The sequence below is a fragment of the Sesamum indicum genome, linkage group LG5 (genome assembly GCF_026168435.1).
Source record: "Sesamum indicum cultivar Baizhima isolate 11 linkage group LG5, ASM2616843v1, whole genome shotgun sequence".
NCBI classification, from domain to species: domain Eukaryota; kingdom Viridiplantae; phylum Streptophyta; class Magnoliopsida; order Lamiales; family Pedaliaceae; genus Sesamum; species Sesamum indicum.
In genome coordinates, this window is record NC_142661.1 from 16,664,837 (window position 1) to 16,689,650 (window position 24,814).

At 34.2% G+C, this 24,814-nt stretch overlaps 4 protein-coding genes and 2 long non-coding RNA genes across 7 annotated transcripts; 2 read left to right on the plus strand and 4 right to left on the minus strand.

Moving 5' to 3' along the window:
• Nucleotides 1-1,249: 1,249 nt before the first annotated feature.
• Nucleotides 1,250-1,841, plus strand: LOC105161907 (uncharacterized). Its single transcript, XM_011079763.3, has one exon. It carries the CDS (start codon nt 1,320-1,322, stop codon nt 1,692-1,694), a length of 375 nt encoding a protein of 124 aa, XP_011078065.1. The 5' UTR covers nt 1,250-1,319; the 3' UTR covers nt 1,695-1,841.
• A 140-nt stretch (nt 1,842-1,981) lies between these two features.
• On the minus strand, nt 1,982-3,703 carry LOC105161908 (uncharacterized). The gene is made up of 2 exons (XR_016065615.1): nt 3,208-3,703; nt 1,982-2,497 (listed from the first exon to the last, which is right to left on the minus strand). It is a non-coding gene; the product is annotated as an uncharacterized LOC105161908 (long non-coding RNA).
• A 1,045-nt stretch (nt 3,704-4,748) lies between these two features.
• Nucleotides 4,749-7,295, minus strand: LOC105161909 (small ribosomal subunit protein uS3x). The gene is made up of 6 exons (XM_011079765.3): nt 7,143-7,295; nt 6,905-7,052; nt 6,503-6,674; nt 5,497-5,551; nt 5,273-5,404; nt 4,749-5,161 (listed from the first exon to the last, which is right to left on the minus strand). Exons 1-6 carry the CDS (start codon nt 7,170-7,172, stop codon nt 5,000-5,002), a joined length of 699 nt encoding a protein of 232 aa, XP_011078067.1. The 5' UTR covers nt 7,173-7,295; the 3' UTR covers nt 4,749-4,999.
• Nucleotides 7,296-9,703: 2,408 nt separating this feature from the next.
• LOC148788175 (uncharacterized) lies at nt 9,704-12,658 on the minus strand. Its single transcript, XR_016065616.1, has 2 exons — nt 12,510-12,658; nt 9,704-10,430 (listed from the first exon to the last, which is right to left on the minus strand). It is a non-coding gene; the product is annotated as an uncharacterized LOC148788175 (long non-coding RNA).
• A 5,413-nt stretch (nt 12,659-18,071) lies between these two features.
• On the plus strand, nt 18,072-20,240 carry LOC105161910 (Stress responsive alpha-beta barrel domain protein). Its single transcript, XM_011079766.3, has 2 exons — nt 18,072-18,969; nt 20,049-20,240. The coding sequence occupies exon 1, from the start codon at nt 18,107-18,109 to the stop codon at nt 18,926-18,928; it is 822 nt and encodes a 273-aa protein (XP_011078068.2). The 5' UTR covers nt 18,072-18,106; the 3' UTR covers nt 18,929-18,969; nt 20,049-20,240.
• A 797-nt stretch (nt 20,241-21,037) lies between these two features.
• LOC105161912 (bet1-like SNARE 1-1) lies at nt 21,038-24,716 on the minus strand. Of its 2 annotated transcripts, none has more exons than XM_011079767.3 (6): nt 24,556-24,716; nt 24,272-24,375; nt 22,372-22,519; nt 21,615-21,671; nt 21,466-21,525; nt 21,038-21,379 (listed from the first exon to the last, which is right to left on the minus strand). In XM_011079767.3, the coding sequence occupies exons 2-6, from the start codon at nt 24,283-24,285 to the stop codon at nt 21,290-21,292; spliced, it is 369 nt and encodes a 122-aa protein (XP_011078069.1). In that variant the 5' UTR covers nt 24,286-24,375; nt 24,556-24,716; the 3' UTR covers nt 21,038-21,289. The 2 variants fall into 2 exon arrangements, with proteins under 2 accessions (XP_011078069.1, XP_011078070.1); XM_011079768.3 differs by having other exon boundaries at nt 24,454-24,657.
• Nucleotides 24,717-24,814: the final 98 nt, after the last annotated feature.

Consider the following 24,814-nt stretch of genomic DNA (forward strand, 5'->3'; position numbering starts at 1 on the left):
ATAGGCATATTGCTGGGAAGAGAAGAACTTGGGCTTATGATCCACTCAAACTTTTTTTTTACAATTTACGTGGGACGCTTACTTACATGATCTTATATAGACATTATTAATATTTTAATGTTTAAAATTTTTTGTTTTATATATATACACATATAATAAATGCCATTAAATAGTAAAATTATTCTAAAATATGAACAAATTAAGAAACTCTAATTACATTGTTTAACTATTATTTCAATGTAAATTACATATATAGTTCAATATCATATATATGATATCTGTTCCCTACAAACGTGCACCAGAAGTCCCCAAGGCCCTCACAATCACAAGCCACAACCATCAATTATGAAATGACACGTGGAAAAGAATTTAAACAGATTTTCATGTAGTAAAATAAAAATGTTGGATTCTTCTAAATATAAATAAAACTTGCCTCAAATTGAACATAGATACCACACTTCTACTCATCAACTTCTTGTAAAATGTGATTTATTACAAATTAATATTCAACTTTACATGAATTATTTTTTACCCGACCTACTCTAGTTGGGCTTAATTATGACTGTTTGTTTTATTTAATTATATACCAATTATACGATAACTATAATTTATATAAAAAATAATTGTATTGGACCCTGAAGCAACATATCCAACTCCAATTGCGTAACATATTCTTTGTTTGGGCTGCAGTTTCATTAATTTGTCCGGAAAGGACGTATCTCTGAATTTAAAAAAAAAAAAAAAAGAAGAGGATTTACAACCTACAAGTTCAAAATTTCTAGGATCTAAATTAATTATATAACAAAAATATTATGTATTTATCAAATAATTGATGATATTTTAATAAAAATGTTAAACCACATAATAAATATAACAGATTTCATTCAAAATCCGTATATATAATTAATTAGTGAGACGCATGCCAACATCAAACGCCCAAAAGAAAAATTCTAATTCAAATCGAATTTGATCAAATTGGATTAATTATATGGCAAGTATAATATCTTTATTATATGATTGATATATAATTTTAAAAAAAATGATCAATCACATAATAAATATAATAATTTATTATATAATTGATTTAATTCGATTAGATTTGACTAAATTTTAGGTAGTCTTTGGACCAAAATGATGAAAATCTTGTGGTAATGGCAAGGAGATAACCTTATCCACCACAACCACAATGAGAAGCTGCCACGTGGCACTGCCTCTGAGATACTCTCCGTTTCCGACCTCTCTTTTCTCAACTCTCACTATCATTTCATCGCCATATTCATTCCAACACCACAACACTACCACCTATACCTCTCTCACCAATGGCCTCCACTTCCGCCGTCTCCATGGCAATGCCGCTGCCCCGCTGCTCCGCCGCCGGGAAGCGGCAGCCACCGACCGCGGACGCTTTCCTCAAGCCATTGGCGCCGGTCAGGCCATCTAAGGCCGCTGTGTCGAGGCCGCCCGTCGGGAAGTTTGAGGTCAGGGCGTCGTTGAAAGAGAAAGCGGTGTCCGGGCTGACTGCCGCCGCGCTGACGGCCTCCATGGTGGTTCCTGATGTGGCGGAGGCCGCGAGCGGGGCGTCGCCGTCGCTCAAGAACTTCCTGCTCAGCATTGTGGCTGGCGGGGTTGTGCTCACGGCCATCGTGGGTGCGGTGATCGGCGTCGCCAACTTTGATCCTGTCAAGCGGAGCTGAGAATTGGATTGGTTGATGTGTGTTTTAGTATGTTTTTTTTGAATCTATGAAATGTTAATTTTCATGCACTATCAAATTTGTGGGTTTTGCAAGATTTAATTGTCTTTTGTTAAATTTATTATATTTAATTTAAATATTAATTTAATATATCGATAATTCAAATTAATTTTAATATATTCGAAAGTTTGAATAGTTTGTATAATAATGTTGATGTCTCTAGCAGGTATATGTATAATTTTTCAAAAAATACGAATGATGTATATAAATAAACCACAAATCAGAGAATGTAGATATAATTATCCCTTAATATTTTATCGAGAATGTAAACTAACATTGTCATAATAGTACACGACACATCATATATTCTTATTAAACCCAATCAAAGGAAATATTGTAAAAACATTGTACGTCTCATCAATCAATTGAACCCCACCCAAATTTCGTTAACACGATGAGTGAGCTGACGCGGGGAATTATAGCCAGCAACGGTGAAGGGGCCATCTGCAGCCCGCTGATAAGGCGTGCCTTGAAGGCTTTTCTGTAAGGCCGCAATGGCTGCTCTAATACTGAAGTCTAATATAGGGCCATCAAACCTTCTAACTGCTGTATACTTGAATTTTGGCAGAGTCACTTTCTTTATCTGATCTGTGAGGGGTGTGGGTAGAGGTGTGCCCGTCTGGTACTTTTTGGGCACGTAAAAGTAGACAGTGAATGTCGAGTGCTGACCAATGTCAATTAGAACGGGTGCTGTCATGTTGATTGTAACTCGTTCGGTGTTGTTGCCTTTGTAGTAAGAAAATAGGCTGCAATCAGGACCGTCAAATATCTCAGCTTTCGTCAATAATTGAAAATTATAATTTAGTCTTGTAAGAATTCGTTTGGACAATTTTGTTTAATAATTAAGAAATTTTACACATTGAAAACAAAAAATGACCAAAGAAGTTTTAAGGACAAAAATGTCCGATCCCCTTTCAAAACCATCTCCCCTCTACTTGAACCCAAAAGGCCAAAACCCACTCCTACTCAATTCTGGACACCGGGAGGTGAACAAACCAGCAAATTAAAGTCAGCTAAATGTTATTTATTTTTCAATTGATCAGTATAATTTTCACAAAATTAAGATTATCTAAAAATTTTAAATAAATTGAATATATTTATAAGTATTATATATGTGGGACGAGTTTTTAAGAAATATCTCAAACAAGATCCGACACCCATCATTTTACTAACCATATAAGTTGTACTGTCAAACTCGATCCTCAAATTCAAATTCAATAATTTATGCACAAAACAAAACTCGTCCCACTTAACACAAATTCACGACATCCGTTCTACACGCCACATTTGTCATCCCTATAACTTAAAATGACTTCCTAACCGAAATAAAACATACCTCGAATTAATAGGACATCAAGATTCAAGACTTTAGTCAGCAAGACAGACAAGACAACCCCTCATCGGACAGACACCAAGAATCAAAAAGAAGAGAAGAGGGAATGATGTGATTACGTACATTCGGAAACCTTTGGAAGCACCTTCCTTGTACGTAAGTGCAGTGATTTCGGGACTCGACAGCCACAAACCCTCATCGTAACTTCTGATCTCGAACTCTTTCTGGGTGTGAACTAGTTTGTATGGAGGGCACTCGAGACGCGCACAGGTAGGGGCAGGTTTGTACCCCTCGTCGACGCCCTTACATTCTGATACGAAGAGGCAGACAAAAACAAACACACAGACTGCAACTGTTCTTGGTGAAGACATCGAAATGTTCAATTGTGGGTAGTATAAGTTCTCACGGGAATAAAACAGGGTTTTATACATACATACAGACATGTGTGCAGTTGTTGTGGATTGCGAATGTAAAGCCTTTCATGATTCAGTTGCCTGATTGGGGCAATATTCGTACTTATTACCATGATTTGTACGAGGATTTAAGGGTAGTTGACTGCGTTATGTGATTTAATGCAAGTCCAGAAATGATTCCCAGGATTGTGGAGGGAATTATGTGGCATGGACTTAGTTTGCTATTTCATCACATTTTTCTTGGGTAAATTTTATTTTGATACCAAGTTCATCATTAATATCACTTTAGTTCCTAAAAATTATAAATGACGTAATTGGTAATTTCACTATTAATATTATTTTGATATTCAATTTTACCATACTAAATAATTTCAAAGTATCTGCAATAATACCAAATCTTAGGGGTCGTGACTATAATTAATTTACCTTAAAGCAATAGAAGAAATCATCTCAAGATCGGGGCCATAGTCAAAATTTGCAAGAAAAAATTGTTTGTATTTTCTAAATAAATCTTGAATATATCAATTTATAAAAGATTTAAGATTATTAAGCCACGGTAGTTATGTAGTCAATGGTACACTTTATCTTCCATGTTCTTATTTTCTTGTTCTGTTTGTCCTCCATTATTATTTTCAAGAAAAGCGCAATAATTAAAAAAAAAAAAAAAAGAGTTAATAAGCTTCCTTTATAAAAATTCAAAGAGTAGCATATTCATCTTTTTGTATAAAACTTTTTCATACGTGTTAATATTTTATCTTTCACCTTCTGTTTTTCATTTATCGTGGATCATTTCAAATAATTATATAATTCATATAGTGGTTGTGGATTTGCGATTTAAAGATGTCATAATTCAGTCCGCAAATCAGTGGATCTTTCGTATTTTATTACTATGATCTTGTACGAGGATTTAAGGGTTTCTGACTGCGTTATGCAATTGAAGAAATGATTACTAGGAAGATCGGGGAGGCAATTACATGGCATAGATTTCGTTTCTTATATCTCAGTTCTTGAAAAAGTGTAATTTCAGCATTTGGCAGATCACAATGGTTGATATCATACCATCCAAGTGGATTCAGTTAAGAAATTATGTTGGAATAATTGTTGGTGATTGTATCAAAATATCACAACAATATTCTAATTTTACTCGTCAAGTGAGACTGTATGTCTGTATCATGTCAATCACACCGCAATAGTTGAAACGAACTTTCAAGAAATGTGACAATCCATTTGGAATTCTAGCAAATAGTAAGATAAAGGTAAGTGGCAATGAATATTAGAATCAAGCCTTTCGAACTCCATTGTCTACAACAAAAGAAACAAATCAAAATGACAAATAAAATTAGTCGTTCAACAATATTTGACATCTAAAGAAAAACAAATTTGTATTGTAGGCCGAAAATTGGTGGAACTCATCATTTCTACAGTTCTCATTTGTCAAAGGATTACAAAGGTTTTCAAGAAAACAAAACTAACTCAAATCTAAAAGTTCAGCCGCAGATGCTCTATGCTTGCACCTCAACTTCAGCCGGTAGCATGGTTGGCCTGATGACTTCTTCTTCCTTTGGAGGATGAATTGTGACGAGATCTGGAAGGGGAGTTGTTGGCCCGGACTTTCCTTTGGGATCCCAGTCGAGCATGATCTTGACCTTGATACCAAGTACTCCCTAACAAACAAAAACAATCGTAAGTTGTAAAGGCAGTAAATTAGAACGACGAGAGCCCAGCAGCGGATCCAATATTTGCAACTCTAAAGCCCTTTGACAAATGAAACACACCTGTCTAAGTAGAACATGTCTGACAGCTGAGTCTATGTATTCTTTCACCGGCTGACCAGAAGAAATCATGTAGCCATCCTTGAACTTCATGGACTTGGCACGCTGAGCTCTCAGCTTCCCACTAATAATCACCTGTGACCCATACCAAATATATTAATAGGAAAGGAAATACAACATAGAAATCCAAAAATTCAACATCAAGAAACATCCATTGTTTTCCGCACCTCACATCCCTTGGCTCCACTCTCCATCACAAACCTCAAAACACCATAGCATGCCCTGAGGGACAAGAATAAGAAACATGTAAAATCTCAAAAGATATCTTGGAGATGCTCAATTCTTTTTGTTACCTTACACTATGCAAAACCTACACATGCCATACATGCGAAAGACGTAATCACACTTGGAAGTGGAGAACCAACATAGTTGTTAATATCCTTTAAGAAATCAATCGTAACTGTATTCCCAAAAACCAGAATAAGAAGATGATGGACAACTATAGAATAAATGATCAGTAATGTGTCTTCTCCATGGTCACTACAAGAAGACCGGTACACTTCATGACAATTATGACATGGAGGAAGACAATTAATCTTGTCATCATCCGACACAAACACTGGTATTGAAGAACCGATGCTGCTTTGTGGATGACATGATAAGATATCACTCATAACTGTACTCCCAGAAAACAGGATAAGAAGATGAGGGGCAAAGTATAGACTAAGGGACCAGTAATGTGTATTCTCCACTGCCAGTGCAAGAAGACTGGTACACTTCATGACAATTACGACATGGAGGAAGACAGTTAATCTAGTCATCATCCGACACAAATATTGGTATTGAAGCACCAATGCTGCTTTGTGGATGACATGATAACTTAACAATAGTTGCTCAAACTCAGAAAATGCTCAATAAACTAATAACCATACAGAATAAGATTGGACCCAATTAATGGCATTACTACTGCAGCTAGATTTTCATCCAATCCTTCTAACTTTGGTTGTCTTCAGTCAAATAGTAACCCGCAGCTTGAGGATTAGCTAGCTCTTAGTTGTCAAGTTAACACAAAACCTAGAAAAATCATCACATATAAAACAAACATGCATGGATCCACTATGGACATGTATCTGAAATTAGTTCTCAGCATTAAATCACACGGTAACCCAATAACACAAAATGAATATGTCGACAAGAAATACTCAATTGAGTTAGCAAGAACCAAATTATTACCGTCTGACAGCAAGGCCACCAAGGAGTTTGTACCGAAGGGACTCAGCCTGAGCAATGGCACAAAGCCCCCTGTTGTTAACTTTCTCAGCATACAACTCGACACTGTTCTCCGGAAACTTGAACCTCTTCTGCACCACAGAAGTAAGCTCTCTTATCCTCCTCCCCTTCTCTCCTGTTGTGATCAAATCAATCAAATTCAACCAAACCACCGCACGAGGGAAGAAAACAAAAAAAAACACATAGTCGTCATATATAGAACTTGCAAACAACACACTGAATTTGAACAAAGGATCGTGGCAAACAAGCTTACCAAGTTGGAAATCTCCAAACATAAACATATAAAAAAAAAGACACATTTCCATATATCAACAGGAAACTGAAAGCATGGCATCAAACAATCACCAAGAACGTTCTGAGTGCGCGTTGCGCGGATGATAACCTCAGTCCTCACGGGAGTAACCCTAACTTCTACCCCAGAGTATCCATCTTCCGCCAGCTCACGTGTAAATAACTCGTTCAACTCCGCAAAGAAAACTCCATCCGCCACAAACTGCAGCACATTCAATATACCAAAACGTCAATCCCCCAAACTTTAGACACAAAAACATTTTACATACATAGATAAGATCGAAGCAGAAACCTTTCGCTTTTTGCTCATCTGAGCCGCCATATTCGTTATAAACTTATGGCCGATAAATTGCTAGAGAAGCGGAGAATCTGAAGAATATGTTGTGTGCAAGAACCCTAGATGGAGATGAGGGTTTTGATGACAGGGAATTTATCAGTAACTGCTGGGCCCAAAGCAAAACAAATTCAATTGGTGGGTCACAAAAGATTGGGCCAAGAGTTATAGGCCCAATAGTCCAAACAGCCCAAAAAAGGGGTGGGGCCCACATCAAGTAGGTTGAATTTGGCAACTGTGACTTGAGTGCAAGAGAGAATTGGCGATGGTTGTAGCTATGGGTGCTACTCTCCATCAAACCCTGGATGCATGGATGGATGACATTGTATGATGAACCTGTGGACTATTCAATGTATATGCCAATGGTCATCATGTTTGTTCCAGATTCTGCATTCAAAAAGGTAAGAAAAGTTTAGTGCTAGCTACTCTGAAGCTTTGATATTTTTTTTATGAAAATTGTTCAGCAATAATGGTTGTGAAATGATGTTGTAATATTGGTTTTGTTGGCTGGACTGTTGCACCTATAATATGCACTACAGGTCACTTCATCCTTAGCAGGGTTCTAGGTTATATAAACAAGTCATACTAGTTAATGGCCTCTCACCATTCTTGGCATGTGGCGCTGGCCTTTGTCCAGGCGTGCCATGGTGTGCCCCTGGGCACCATCCGGGCTGTTGCCGCACGCCTGCCTTTGTGAGCCTAGGCATTTTTAGGCTTGGGCCCATCAAAATTAAAACATAAAAAATCCTAATAAAATAAGGAACATTAGGCGAATTAAGACCCTCATGACTGTTGGACTGCATGCATGTTGCAACATAATATTTCATGAGAATCACAACTGTTGCGTACCTGAGTTTGAGTGTTCTGTTGTTGCTAATTCCCTGGGCCGCCAACAAGTGAGTTTTCTTTCTTTTTTCTTTTTGGGTTTCTCTTCGTTTTTCTTTTTCATTTTGTCTTTTTGCTTCTCTGATTTTTTGAAGGAAGAAAATATAAGTATTATTTATTTATTTTTAATTTCTTACACATTATTATAGTCGAAAAATACTGATTATGTAAATATGTAAACTATTTTTTACATTTGCACCGTCCTCCCAAAACACAGCGCTATCGCTTCAAGAGCCCTTTGCGCCATTGACTACTTTGAAACAAGTAACTTAAGAGAAGAAGAAAAAGTAGGACGATTATTGCTTGAGCATCTGAGAAACTTAACTGTACATTTAGGACTAAATCTGTTAAGTCAATAGTTACATGACTAAATATGTTAAGTTAATAATGACATAATTAAATTTATCAAACGTTCTAAATTACAGGATTGAGTGTGTTTTTTGTACTGATTATTTTTTGTACTATAAATAATTTGTAGTAAATCAATACTGTTTACAATCATTAGATAAAATTGATGAAAAACTTTAAGTTTTGACCACGGTAAATTTAATATTTGTTATGATTTTACTAATAGCAAAACTATTTGCCACAATTTTTAGTTGTAATAAATACTTTGGCCTCACTTACAAAAAACAACATGTAATAATCATTGTGCAGTAATAATTAATTAATATTTATCATAATTTTTTATTTTAACTATAATAATTAATTAAAAGGAATATTTATTCTAGTGATAGGATCATGATGGAATGGAAGAAGCCACTCTCATATAAGCCATTTATTACAAACAGCAGCTGAAGTCGAAAAGTAGGTGGGGAGAAACAACCTAAGTAAGAGACAAGGGATAATGTATGGATCAGGTTCAGTTCCATCCCAAGACAAGACCCTTGTCTGGACTTCATTGCTCATAAAATCTGTTTGTCCCCATGGAACTGTGCTGCTATTTTGTTTTTTTCCTTGCTGCCCACTTCATTTTTTTATTTTTTGAATAAATGATCATAAATTTAAATTAACATTTCATATTAGTTCTCACTAGAAGAAAAAGATTATTATTAATTGCAATATTAGTGGCTATGGGTAAATGACTAATATTAACTACAATTAAATGAAATCGATGCAAAAAATTAGCTTTTATACCATATAAAAATTATTTGCCACGGCTAAAAGCCATGGTCAAAACATTTACTGTGATTTTTAGCCATGACAAATGTTTTAGCCAACCTCGCAAAACCAGATATTTTGTATCTAAACTATAATGATTGATAAAATAAATTCGTCGGCCAGATCGAGTCGAGTCTTAAATCCTCATCTTTATTCTGTTTGGTAATAATTCTTGTTTTTTTCAGACTGTAATAATCTTTACAAGGGTTATTTATGATTTAACTGCTGTCCTCATCCAAAAAGAAAAAGGAAGAAATAAGTCCATTGAAAGAGTGTGATCAAGAAAATCAGTAAATTAAGATCCGTGCATGAGAACACCCTTTCAGACAAGAAGGACAAAGCAAAAGCCCACCACACTTGAAGTTGCCTCTCATGAAGAAATAACACAAATGGGACCATATTCATGAACAACCTATCAATTTACATCATTAAATAAGGACAAATCAACTATAAAATTATAGTAAAAGTTGAGATTATTCGAAAATAATAGTTAGAATATTTTAAAAAATAACTTAATATACAGTAATTATGCAATCATCGTGCTTCCACCGTGCAAAAGATCCAGACTGAAGGAGGCTTAGGGTTGGGACCCTGAGCTTTTTACAAGTACATGACCACCTCTAACGTCTACACATACTACTAAAAGTCTTTTGATTTTTCAAACATTACGTTAATACGTACGTAGTGCAGCCGTATCATAACCTTACAAGTTCCCTTAACCTTCCCAGCTTCATAGAGCATCTGTAGATCAACCGTGTAAATTTTCAAAATCGAAAAACGTTCTTGGAATATGAGGAAACTGTAGATACGATCGTCAGTCTAATTATCCGTATGGTCGAAATTAGGCAGGCCTATGCCTCTTGTGAGGAGCGAAATTGAAGTCATGAGGTTGAGAAAAAGCATGGATGGATTTTGTGAAAGAGGTGGAGAGATGAGCATAGAGATGAACAACCCTTGTGATGTTGTTGTTGAGCTGTCTAATGAGAGCAACATTTCTGGTGAGATTGTGAGGAGTGCTGGACTCATGATTCTGATTGATCTCATTGATGAGCAGCCTGTTCTGGTCCAGTATCTTCTCAACTTGAACAAAACTCCTCTGGAAACTCTGCACCATCTTCCCATTCAACTGCACCCTCTCATTGCCTACTCCTGCACATGATGTCTCCCCCTCCATCTCTCTAAGTTTCCAATCTCAAATTGCTGCAAAATGTTTTCAAAACAAAAAATCTTGTTATGAGAGGAGACATCAATCTTGTACTGTTTCAATTAGATGAATAGCCGTGACGAAAATGTGGGGAATTGATTTCTTGTCGGATTGTGAACGTGTCTAGGAAAATATGAAAAGAAGGCAAATTTACAAGACACAAGATTTACATGTTGTTCGGAGAATCCTCCTATATATATACGATGGGTGAATAACAATTCATCCCCTGTGATATTGAAAATGAGCACATTATCTCCTTCTGAAAAAAATAAAGCAATTTACCCTCTTGTATTTTTTAAAATAAAGCAATTTACCTCCTTATACAGGGAGGTAAACTGCTTTATTTTAAAAAATATAGGAAGGTAAATCTTTGTATCTTAAAAAACACAAGGAGGTAAATCGCCATTTATTTTTTCATAAGGGGATAATTTGCTCATTTGAGATATCACAAGGGGGTTGCTTGCATTTTTCCTCTATATACGACTCCTCAAGATTAGTTTCCACTATGATAGCACGCTGCCAACTTAACCAGAAGGTTGAGTTCACAATAACTGAATCTAGATGTAATATTGGAACAGACTTTCATTACAAGGCAAAATTACACATTTATTCTCGTAGGATTAGAGGTTCAATATATTTAGTTTTCTACTTTACGAAATTTTTAAATTGGTCTCAAAATTGAAATAACTCGACATATTTAGTCATTCGCTTTACGATTTCTAAAATGATCTCCAAAATTGAAAATATTTAAAACATTTAGTCCTTTACATTATGGAACTAAGTGTGTTGAGTTTTATCAAATTTGAAGTTATTTTAAAGATTTTGTAAAATAAAAGAATAAAAATATTAAGCCTAGACTAAAAATATAACTCGGTGTCACTGCAACAGATGTATCTTCTATTTTCTAACAAACATATGCACTTTGTTAGATGGGGTGGACAAAGATAGCTCTTTTGAATAGTTTGAAGACAGGTAGGGCAGAAGAGACAAGGTCTGAACTTGATATCATGATGACACCCCACCCCCTCTCTCCCCATGGGTATACATCTAGGTACTTCTTTTCACAAAGGGATCAACCTCAAACATGTGCAACAAAGTAATATTATTTTATATGCTGAACATTAATTAGTTTTACTACAAACAATAATGGGAACATACAGTTGTTGTAATATTGCTATAATAACATATAATATATATACATCGAAAACAGTAAATTATTGTCCCTGTTCATAATTAATGTTGTGATTATTAGTCCAATTATATATTAATTATTGGTTGAGGGATGATGAATTGTGACAAAAAGCATATCACGTTTCCACAAAAAGGGCACCTTTCTGCAGAAAAACCCACCTAAAGTTTCAGTTCAGAATTTCAAAACAAGAACTCCAAACCCTAAAAAGAACGCACTCCAAACATGGAATAACTTTCGTACATAAATCAATTTAATTTAAACAATTTGAAAATAAAAATACGTGTAATAAAAATTCCAGAAATAGGGTTTTCTCTTAACTAAAAATAGTGAAAAAGCACAAGACGGAGACGAAACTGGAAACTTTCAAACGTTGGACAGTTGCACTAAAAGAAACATAGCAGTTGCAGAATTATATAGAATTCCTGAAATAGAAACAAATATGAACAGACATGGCTGTGCCCGTTAGAGCAGACAATGAATCGGGAAACCCATAAAGATCTTCAGAAATTCTAACCCAGAATCGAATTTGACCGGACCTAAACTCAACTACGTAACAAGTGCAATTTAACTCTGTGATTGGTTCAATTCGGTCAAACTCAAACCTAAGAATGCATCTTTGTAAAGATCTCATGAGAATTGAGATTGTGGGTGTAAAAGACGAGATTCAACTGCTACTCCTACTACGTATCCCACTTTCTGTCACCAGAAATGGAGTGAACAGAATGATTAGTATACGTATATATGTATACAGGAGTTGATGCAAGATTTAAGGGAAGTAAGGAACTGAGCAGAACTTCGTGGAGATTAACGTTATCGTGTATAATGTACGTAGAATATGCAAATATACTATGTGTATATGTGTGTGTATATTAGTTTGACGTACCTGGTGGGAAGATAGGATGGTAGAGCGAGAGAGAGGACAGTAAGAGAGATCGGCGATTTAGTCGAATCTTGTAAGAGAGAGAGGAGAGAGTATGTTTTGAGTTGACAGTCGCACTCCTCTCCCCCACTTTAACAACTTTTTTTTCTTTGTTCTCATCCTATTCATCCATCTCCTGTTTTTCCACAAGAAATATGACTTTTTTTCTTGTTAATTATTATAATTAAAAATTATAATAAATATTAATAAAATAATAGTCATATAATGATTACTATATTTTATTTTTATAAGTGAGGTCAAAATATAAATTATAATTAAAATTCGTGACTATATTTGAATTATCTATTTGAGTTGGTTTGAAATGCGCAAAATTAATTTATTTTAAGATCATACTATATTTTCTAGGGGTTCTCCTCAAATTAAAGCCAAATGAACATAAACTATAGATCTCCTTTTTTATTATATTTTTATATTTTCCATAAACCATATTTGAATTTGGTAAGTTTAATTAAGATATTGAGGTTATGATGATTGTTTGATATTTTATTTCGTTTCATCTTATTTACATTAGAAAAAGAAAATGTGAGACAAAATTATAGTTCGGTCGAAATGGAAAGACTTTTTTGAGTATGTATTTGGATGTGAAATCAAGATATAATACTAATGAAGATTGATGTGATCTATAAAATGTGTTAAGTACGTCATGAACAAATAAAATATAATGATTAATAAAACTGATGTGATGTATTTTTACTAAATAAAAACACTATAAAAAAAATTGATTTATTCCCTATATTATAAATTACTGCAGCTTAAAAATCAGAGTAGATCAATACAGTCTAATATGGTCAAACAAAATCGATACGACAACTTAAATTTTCATCACGGTTAATTAATATTCGCTGTGATTTTATCTATAGTCTTTGCCATACTATTTAGTTGTAGCTGCAACGAGTAATAGCCGTCGCGCAATTATGGTTAAGTGGTAACTGCTATAATTTTTTAACTTTAATTAGGATAATTAATCGTAATAAAATGCATATTTCTTTTAGTGAAACTAAATATATACATATGTGTCTTAAAAATATCTACAAACAAATATATAGATATGTAAGAAATATTTCATGAGGCAAGATTAGTTGAAGAATTATTTTTTTAGTTCAAACAAATGGGAAGATGGGATAACTATCTTGAAGGTATTTTCTCTATTTAAAAAAAAAAATTACTACAATCTCATCATATGTTTGGACAAAATGTAAAAATAATAAAATTTATGTATTTAATCATAATTACATACATTATTTATAAGCAAAAACACATTAATTAAAGCATAAATTACATCTTCCTTGCATAAGATTTGATATAACTACGACGATCCCTCAAATAAAAAAATAATTATATAATCCATAAACGGTGAGGTAAAAATTTATTATTTTACCCTTATTGGTTTTTTTTAAAAAAATATTTGAAATATATATATGTGTAGAAAAGAAAGAAAATCTAAGAATGAATATAATAAATAATCCATAGAAACATATTACTCTAAAAAAATTTAGAAAATTCTTAAAAGAATATATAAAATTACAGTCTGTAATCCAAAATAATATTTCGAATAGTTCATCATAAAAAATAAATAAAAATTTAATAAAAGTCAATGGAATAAACTTTTTATTAAAAAAATATATATAATTAAAATGAGAGAGTATTTATAATTAAGTGTGGCGATGAAGCCAATGACAAAAAATGGAGCGTACTAAGATCAATAAGTGTGAAATATTTAGAAACAGTAAAAATAGCACCAATAATTGAGGTCCTTTAAAATGGTAGTTCTAAATCATACAGTGATTTAGTTGGCAGTCATTATGGCTAGTTGAATACAGTACATTCCACGTGTATAAATATATATATACAAAAAATTTATAATAATTAAATATCATTTAATTAAAAAAATATTATAGAAAATATAATAATATGAAAATAATTATGATAAAAAAAATAAATAAATTTCGTAAGAAGATATATAAAGTAGGAAAAAGAGAAAAAAAATATTAACTAAAAGTAAATAACTATTTGAAAAATAGTTTTTACCATTTGTAAACAATGGGGAAAAAAGAGATACAGACCAATGAGGGAGACATAAAAAAGGTACCCTTATACTTTCCAGACATAAAGAGAAATACGTACAGGAATTCCTGTATATGAAAATATACAAGAATTGTCATTTGTGTTTTGATTTTCAATTTTCAGTGGAAAATATATATTTCTAATTTTGTATAGATTTTCATTTGAGATGTTAATCAATTTAGATTAGTTAATGAGATTGTATTTTATATTATAATTTCTGTACCAAATCGATACATTTTCAAATAAATTACGTATAAACAAACATATTTTTACTTTAATCACTACGAATTAAAATCAAAGCAAATCACCACATTCTATTAGGGGAACTTAAGTTTTGCATCTTTTGACCATGGTTCATCAAAATTTGTAGTGATTCTATCGATAATCAAAATATTTGTTATAATTTTTAGCTGTTGTTAAAGTTTTGGCCTTATTTACAGAAACAACGACTAATGGTTGTTTCATGACAGTTGTTAATTAATATTCGTCATACATTTTCACTTATAATTACGACATCTAACATTAAAAAAACTAATGGAGCATTGTAATAATATTACAGATGAGACATGTGGTCCTCATAGTCCTGCTGGCTGTCACAACTCCAATTTCAATCACACATTTATTTATATGGAAAAGAAGGTGTAGGCATGCAACAACTGAAAATACTCACTTACTGTCACCCTGCAAACATTTAATTTCCTCGTACATGTTCACTGATTTGGATCCAATATGTAATCTCTTTAGGAAGTAGGTTAGCCGGGAAGTAGGTTAGCTGGGTTCGTCCCTGATTGAGACTCTCTAATGTTCAAGTCAATTAGAATTCGAGATGGGATGTAGGCTATCTCAAACCACTGGTTAATTTTGTTCTAATTTTTGTAGTGAATTGATCAAAATGCTCTTTGAATTAAGCTTTATTTTTTAGAATTTTTTGGAATATTCTTACGGACTAATATGCCCTTTGAATTACTTACTTTACTCACCTCAAATTTCTTTTATTTTCTCAAAAAAAAAAAATTACAGCAATGATAAAATAGTATTTTTCACCTCACCATCTAAACGCTATACGTAATTATTTTTCATTTAAATGTGGTATTTGCAATATTTTCAAACAACCAAAAAATATCCGTAATTATACAAAAATCAATAAAAATAGCTGTAATTTATCATAAAAATATAAATATATGACAACCATCTAACTACTCGACATTTATAATGTCAAGAAAACTACGTGGAGGGGGGGCACTGATTTGGACATGACGTGAATGAGAAGGTGGAGGCGGGCATGTTTAACATTAACAATGTTGTCCGCATCAAAACCATTTAATCAACATAGAATTATTGGTCTGGGAAATCTTGAAATTTTCTAAATTGATTGGTGAGTCTGCTACATTTGATTTTTGTCGTCTGAAATAAATATTTGGCAGCCAAAATTTGTACTACCTACTAATTTTGGTAATTAATAACATCTTACCACACATATGATTATTTAATTCTGGCCATGTATGCGTAGTAACTCTGATACGGTACATATTTTGATATTGATCAGGATTTTAGAGTTGGTTGCTGGTCTTCTTCGATGGATTTTAGGTAATAAGTCTGAAGTTAATATAGTCAGAGGTGTCGGGCCATGTTTAATAAAGCAATTTAATGATCAAGTTAATAATGATTTAAAAGTCTTTGAAACCTAAAATTAAAATAAAATCTAAATTTGAACCTCGTACCTGAATATATATATGTAGGACATGCATCAGGCATCCAAGACTTGGGCAGTTCCGAGCTGTCGGGCAGTCAGGTCAACCCAACTTGACCTGTGTACACCCCACCCTTCGTCTCCAGCTTCCCAAATGGATGTACTGTGGCAAACATCTCCCAAATTTCTGAAATCATATATGACAATTGATGTCTTTTTTTTTCTTGTTGGAGAGGAAATTAATGCTAATTTGTTTTAAGATTTTAATAATTTTTTTAAATTAATTATAAATTTGAGATTATTAATATTTTATAAGCTCTATATATAGTCGTAGTTTATTCAAACGCTTCATCAATTTATTTTTAAAATAAAATCTATAACATCTTATAAGATGTTTGAGCTTATAAAATCTTATGAAAAATCTTAGCTAAACACCCCCGAAGTAGGATATATAGGATCATTATCCAGTCTAATCGGAATGTATATATAAATAGGGCCTAAGTGTATTACGAGTTGATGAAGAAATAGACAAAATATGTACTCCATAACGACAAAAACAAGACTTTTGTTTATAAATTGGAGCGATAATTATTATATTATTATACCAATATTTTTTTTGAAAAAAATTGAAGTCCCTCCTACTCCTATGGTAGAGGAAAAAAATCAACCTAGAAAACGAAAGATTGACATTCGTGAAAATCATAACTTAAATAAGTAATTATTATTAATATTTTTTGTTATTAAATGATTAAATGTGATATGATAAGTAGCATGATTTTCTCTAATAAATAAACCTATAAATCGGTCCAAGTTCAAGGAGATTATGTATGAAATTTAGATAGTTGTTCAGGTTCAAATGTACTGATTAATAGCAAAATGACTCAAATGAACAAAATTCAAAACAGAGTTCAGATTCAAGAAGGCAAATGTGGAAACTTTTCTTTTTTAAATGGGTGGCAACAAGATTCATATATATAAAATTGTGATAGTATTATTTTTAAAAAATATATATTATTTAATATTTTAAAAATAGTAATGGATCTACCTCGTACAATCCAAGGTCCAATAATTTTGTTGGCAGGACAGATAGCAAAGTTTGGCAAACTCACCTTAGATCCAACCCATTATCATATTTTCTTGTTCTTGAAAAAGATTTAGACATGGGAGTTTGAAACCGCACCTCTTTATTAATGTTGAAAATAAGAATTTTTTACAAGAAATCAAATAAAACTCTCAATTTAAGTAAGTGCATTTTTATTACATGTCATATATATTCATTTTCAAAGTAAATGAGTGTGACTTATCCCTTGTACCACTATAATATATACTGTTATTCCTTAAGTATTTGGGTAATATTTTTTATTCGATTTCTCCTGACGTTTAATTTTGCTTCTCATTTAATATTTTTCATGTATATTTTTATATCTATAAAGGTATAAATAAACTATATATATATATATAGTGAGGATAATATTATTGTTATTATTTTTATTTTTTAAATACAAAGTTATTATATAAAATATTAAACTAGAGGTAAAAATAAGAAATTTATTTTACCAACGATAATATTTTTTATTAAAATCTAAAAAAAGAAAATCATGCGTAAACAATAATTTGAGGGGTATAAATATAATTTTTTTAAAAATATATAATTTTATAAGAGTGTGGAAGGTCGTTTTTCCCAAGTCATTGAGCTTTTGGTGTAAAAAACCAATTTTATAGGGGTAAAATGTATTTAAACACTTGTAATAACAATACCCTCCGATCATTTGATTTCAGTCAAACGATGCTGAATGTGACTGCCGCCGCTCGCACTCACTTCCCCTTCGTACCTCACCTCCGCCACTCCGCCGCTCTCCGCTGCAAACCCTCAATTTCCCACTGCCGATTCCCTCTCCGCTCCTCTCCCTCCATCAGAATGTCGTCTTCCGATTCCCATTCTAACTCCAACCAAATCATCGAACACATCGTGCTGTTCAAAGTCAAGCCGGAGACGGATCCCTCCGCCGTCAACGCCATGATCACCAACCTCAACGGTCTGAGTTCTCTTGACCCGGTCCTCCACATCTCCGCCGGTCCGGTTTCCCGCTGCCGGTCCAATTCCCTCACCTTCACTCACATGCTGCACTCTCGATACCGAACCAAAACCGATTTGACTGCCTACTCGGACCACCCCACCCACGTGAGCGTCGTTTCGAATTACATCAAACCTATCATCGAGGACATCATGGCAGTTGATTGGGTGGCCGAGGACTTCTCCGGTCCGGCGGATGTTCCTCCTGGGTCGGCCCTGCGGTTGACGATTTTGAAGTTGAAGGAAGGCGCGGGGGAGAGTGGGAAAAGCGAGGTTTTGAGGGTTGTGAGTGGTATTAGGGAGAAGTTTCCTTCGATTAAGCAGCTGACTGCCGGGGAGAACTTTTCGCCGGGGAGGGCCAAGGGTTTCTCGATCGGTTCTATCGCGGTTTTCAAGGGAATGAAGGAATTGGAGGAGCTGGATTCGGAATCGGAGCTCGCGAATGAGCAGAAGGATAAGGTTAGGGAGTTTCTTGATGGGGTGTTGGTGTTGGATTACGCGGTCGCAGCAGCAGTTCAAACTGCCAGCGTTTAGGATTTGTCACCGTTGTTTCACTTCCGGCTTCGGCGCCGATGGTAAAATCATCAGATTCATTCTTTTGATTAGTCTTTTGAATCTTAGCTTCTGTTGGCGTGTTTATAGTTTGTTTCGACATTGTTTTTCCTAATAGACAGCATTGTTGGGTGACATTTTGATGAAGTATTAGATATTAAGGGAATTTAACTTCAAGAATTTATATGACATGGATCGAGAAGAACCTGATTAAGTATAATAGTTCAGAATGAGTGCCAGAGTGAATGGTAGAAGAAGTTTGTGTTTATGATATTATTAACAAGAGTAGACAGCAGATGGGTAGTCATTGCATTATGTTTGAGTTTGGCTACCAGATTATAGTCTCAAACTTGTTCATCTAAACCGCATTCTGGCACAGAAAGCTATGATCCATAATGTTTCCAAGAAGATGTTCAACAATTAATTTATTGAATAACTTTTTGTCGAATAAAGGTTCGATATTTGGGAAATTATCAATATCGTCGAGATAAATATGGTCCATGTGCATGCTTCTATTGTCTCTATCATCTTTTAGTCAATCTTGCACCATTAAAGACCGGTTTGGTTTGGACATGGACGATATGCTGTATATTTTTGTAAAACTGCTGTGGGTCATATGTGTAGTGCAGCAGGAGAGGAATTGATATCATTGAGTGCCCGATAATTAGCAGTAGACCTAGTCCAAATATTTTGCCTTCTAGTGGTGGTTCCGGTAGATTAAGGATACTTTATGCTAATCCTAAAGACTAAAATAGTCAAGCATCCAACCACTTTGCTGTAATCATGAAGCATTTTTCCAAAAATATCCCATAATTTGTTGACTCAGTTTGAGGCTTTTGTAAAGTGATGAACTAGGGCAGTAGACTTATAAGTAAGCAGAATCTGCATTTGTCTGGTTGTTTATTTTCTCATGTGAAGCTGCACTTCTTATTGGTATATTTTTATCCTAATGTTGGGTTAGTAACTGTTTATGAACTTATGGAACTGTTAATAACGATGGAGAGACTTCTCTCCAACTGGCCTTCTAACTGTCATGATACTAATAATTCCACTGAGCTGCTTGTAAGGCTCACCTATTTGTATCTCCTTTTGTTCTTGCCAGATGTGATATCTTCACAAGCGCGTTGATGAAATACAAATGATTGACGTCCAGCAAATAAGGAGATTGTTGTACGTTTCTATGTTCTGGTTGTCCTTTTCAGTGGGTTCAAATGCTATATATTGTATTTTTCGCAATGGAGAATTTCTAAGTTGGTGTTGGCGTTCTCAATAAATTTCTTGACAATTCCTCAAAGTTCTTGGCGATTGATTTGGTTCTACAAGCATATGTTAAATGAAAATTAATTCTAATTCTCAGGTTGTACCTATATACATGATGGATTTATCAAATGAGGTGTGTTCTCAACATGCTTAAACTTATCTTCACGAACGGATGCACATTCAATGCATGACTGAGACGTCGAATCCAAATCATATGCACATTTTGAGATGAAATCAATGCATATCAACTTTCTTCTACCCTTAGCCATATAGGAGCAAATAACAAGTAGTTAATTTTTAAGGTAAAAACTGTGCATTATTGTTGAAACAGGGAATGGATAAGCGATGTGCCCACAACCAGTCCCAACTCGAAGTGAATTGGGAAAACAGTGCAATGAAGATCCTCCTTTTTTTATTGAAAGAGAGCATAAATCGTGTACCACATTCAAAACAAACTCGAAAACAACTACATCACTCACTGAATCCACTTTGTCAACTACTAGTAGAAACTACTAAATTTTGGGCCCAGTACTCACTCCAGCTTGTTTAAAGCACACAGTACTCCAGCAAAGGAAGCAGTAACACGAAGGTTATGCCAGATGATATACCAGAGGACACTCTTATTTTGTTGTATAAGCTCAGTCAGTACTTCTATAGATAATTAGGTGCGTATATTAAGACAAAATATGCTAATTATTATGACATACGATTTGAAATATAGAGCTTCTATAGATAATTAGGTGCATATGTTAAGACAAAATATGCTAATTATTATGACATACGATCTGAAATATAGACGTGATCACTTTATGCTTATATGCTCGTACAAAATGACATTACCATTTTTGCATGCTTATAATTGCCAATCTGCCACCATTCAAGTTAGGTAACTATTGAAATCCATCAATATTTACAAAATTTGAAGACCATGTGATTAAAGTATGCAAAACCAACATTTATAGACAGGCTTAGTGAGCCATGGCAGCTTCCTGATAGCAATCATGATTTGATTCATTACTAAAGCAGACAGGCATTCTTTTTCCATAGAGTTCACAGGTCCTCCTATTTCCATTCCAGTGACCACTACCTAGTCAGATAGTATATAACAAGGAAAATAACCACAAAAGATACTACAAGAGAAAACATCCTCCTGCTTGATTTTGTCTCGAACACCTGAAGCAAAGCAAGAAGTTCACAGGCTGAAAAATCGAGTCCAGGTAAAAGGGAAAGTAAAAGCACAAAGGAGAGTTAAATAATACCATCTTAAATTTATCCATAGTTCCAGATAAAACTCCTCTGGAAGCGTCCATGTCATTTCCCTGAGTTCAAGCATAAGTATTAGGATCAACTGCTTACAGTAAGTACTAGTAATGAATTAGGATGTAGGTTACTGTAACAATATACAAACCATTCTGTCCAGCATAAGGTTATGAGACTCAACTTCCTCGTGTATATCACCTGACAACTATTCAGGTAATGCATTGTCAGAACATGAATAACAGTAATGCAAAGTTGCAATATTATGAGACACAAATAATGCAATTTGTGCATTTGAAAGATATTAACTAATTCATGGTAAAGGTGCACAAATATAATCGAAAAAGCTGAAACATACCGATGAAAGTAACTCCCACAAATTAAGAATCGTATGCCAATTAACCCTTTCTCCAGATAACAACTCCTCCTAAGACTTTGATCAAATGCTTTGAAAATATATATTGCAACATGATTGCTTCTTCCCCTCTTTTTATGTATCTTTTTGAATAATGCAAGAAGAATCATGATTAGGAGGGATAAGTGTTAATTATGACGCCAGCAACATTACAAGCATATTTTATTCGGTAAAACTTTTCCAGTATGTAGCTCATCCACGATTTACTCCTTTCTAAAGAAGCCTGATTTAAGGCTTCATGCATCATGCTCTAAAATCAATATTACAAGCAAAAGAACATAAAAGCCCGTCCATGAAGTTAACTTCCCCATCAGAAAATAACCAACGCTTCCCCAAAACCTTATCCAACAGTAATGGGAGCACATTCATCTTTCTCAAGTTACCCTCAAGCAAGACCTAGAAAGACTCCAGAAACCTACATTCCCACTTTATGACTAACACCCTGCGTCTAACTAAGGCAATATTTGAATTACAGATTCCCAATAAAACATACTCTTTTAAGCAGATTAACTCGATCCTGTAGGCCATCCATTGCTCTGTCGTTTTCTTGCTCATCAATTTCATGAGACGAGTAAGAAGATGAAGCCCTGATGCCTCCTTCTTCAATTCCATCAAAAAGAGAAGCCCTAGCATTGCGATCCCTGAAGCCAAAGATATATAATTTTAGCACATGGGTATTAGGAGAAGGTGGTTCACAAAATGTCCAGGAGATAAAAGTAGCTTCTAATAGCAGATGCAAATGTTAAGTGTTTAAATGTAGCATAATGATGGCCTCCATTTGGTAGAGAGCAACAGCTCCCGAAGATAAGTTTTGGCATTTATTAACATTTTACATTTCTTTAACTGTAAATTACAATAACTGGTTTAGGCTTTCAACTCTAATTTGATCATTAATATTATAAATTTCACTAGAACAATCTCAGCACCAGCATTCAAGAACACAACTTTGGCCCCCAATTCTCAATTTTAGAGCAACATAGTCAATTTAAATGAGTGCTGCTTGAAAATATATATTGATAACCAAGCAACTTCCATGAAGATTTCGTAGATGAAAAAAAGAAGAAAAACATGAAAAACTGAAACAAAATAGTTGAATAGAAAAAACATAAAGTTATATCTCTTGGAAACTGAATAATTTGGAAAAAATGAACTTCATATGGTTCAAACACAGATATGAAAATCCTAGTGATGAATTCTTGTTGAGATTCGAGGAGGTATATTCTGAAGTCATACAGTTTCCTGCATTAGCTATAGAAACTGTTGAAGAAAGAGAAACATAGAATAAGAGTTTGAGTGGGTGGTCCGAGACTCTGAAAGTATTTTTAGTTGACCTTGAAAAGGGGAACAAATGAACTTCTCACACTTCCCCAATGATACTGGAATGAAACCGTCAATTATTTTCAAGTTAAAAACATGCTACACAACCACAACAGGAATGATCTGATTTCTTAAAGCAAAATATTTTTACAATTCGACGGAAGGTTTTTAGTTATTTGACTATCTTGAGAAACCTCAATTAGCCAGCAACTGAAATAAGGTGCTAAGAACTAGGATTGACAGGGAAATGGTTGTTAAAAATTTTGATGAGGAAGGGTAGTATATTCAAAAGATGTCAGACTAGAATCCTTAACGGGAAAGCATATGGGCCATAAGTGGGAAAAGGGCACATATCATCCATAATGAGATATTAAGAAACACAGCTGTCCGGCTCTAGATATAGCACAGGATATCTCATTGACAGACAGAAAATTTAAGCAGCTAAGAGGAGGTACCACCCTATTTATCCAACATAAAATTGGCAACGAGGATAATAATCATTACTGTCTGAATTTCAAAGGTTGATTGTGGGATTCACATAAGTTCTTGATTGTTGAATAGAAAGATATGAAATGATATGGCTCCTTTGACAGTTCACACATAGAATTTCTCTTTTCAATTTACAGCCAGACTAAGCCTAATACCAGGCCGTCTATGCAACTTAGCTAGTTAGCTGAACAGTGATCCTCAAATTATTCTTGTAAATACATAACAACCACATTAAGAGGAAACGGGCATCTAAAATTAAATACCATGTCACTCCCAGTAACTAAACAGTGTAGACCGAAATATTTTGAATACTAAGCTCATTTATCAATCCAAATATCTAATATAGAAGGCACAGTTCAAGAATAAGGCAGGATCAGAATACATAATTTAGCACATATCATAGAAGCACCCCAAAGCTGCCGAATGCACCCAAGACTTTGTGTTCCTACGATATCTTTGATTGTGCCTCCCACGACTTACATAGATCACAAAAGTTCCCTCAGAAACACCATATAAAAGCAATTAATTGAGCAGCGTAATCGACATAATCTAAATTAAGGCCCCAAACAGAATGAGCCGAGCAAAACCTTCTCGAATTCATTCTGAGGAGTTCGGAATATCCAGAATTCCAGATAGCTAACTGAAACAGAAATGACGCCGCGGATAAACACCGTAATCCTGCAAATCAAATCTGTGCACAAAAGAAACTCATAAACTCACATTCATTTGAAATAACAAAAAACAAAACTCAAAATCCTAGGGTTTTTACAGTGAATAAATCACTGGAATTAAGAGTGATGCTCCCAATTAGAGAAGTTCGAATGCGAAAATCTTCAGATCTGAAAAATCAAACGAACAGCATTCGGCCTACCTGAAGCAGTAAATTGTTAATAATGGGAAAAGGTAACGATATCAGAGTATCAGACGCCAATTTTCGTATGCATATCGAAAATGACAGAAATGAGGAGAGAGTATGAAGACCCAAAAGAAAAGATAAAACAGAAGCAAGAAAATGAGTGCAGTTGGAATTGGGCTCTTTGTGGGCCTCACTGTAGTGTAGTTGGAATGGGCTATTTATTATTGAAAATAAGTTGAAAAAAGTATTTTTATTTTATAAATTTATATTTTTA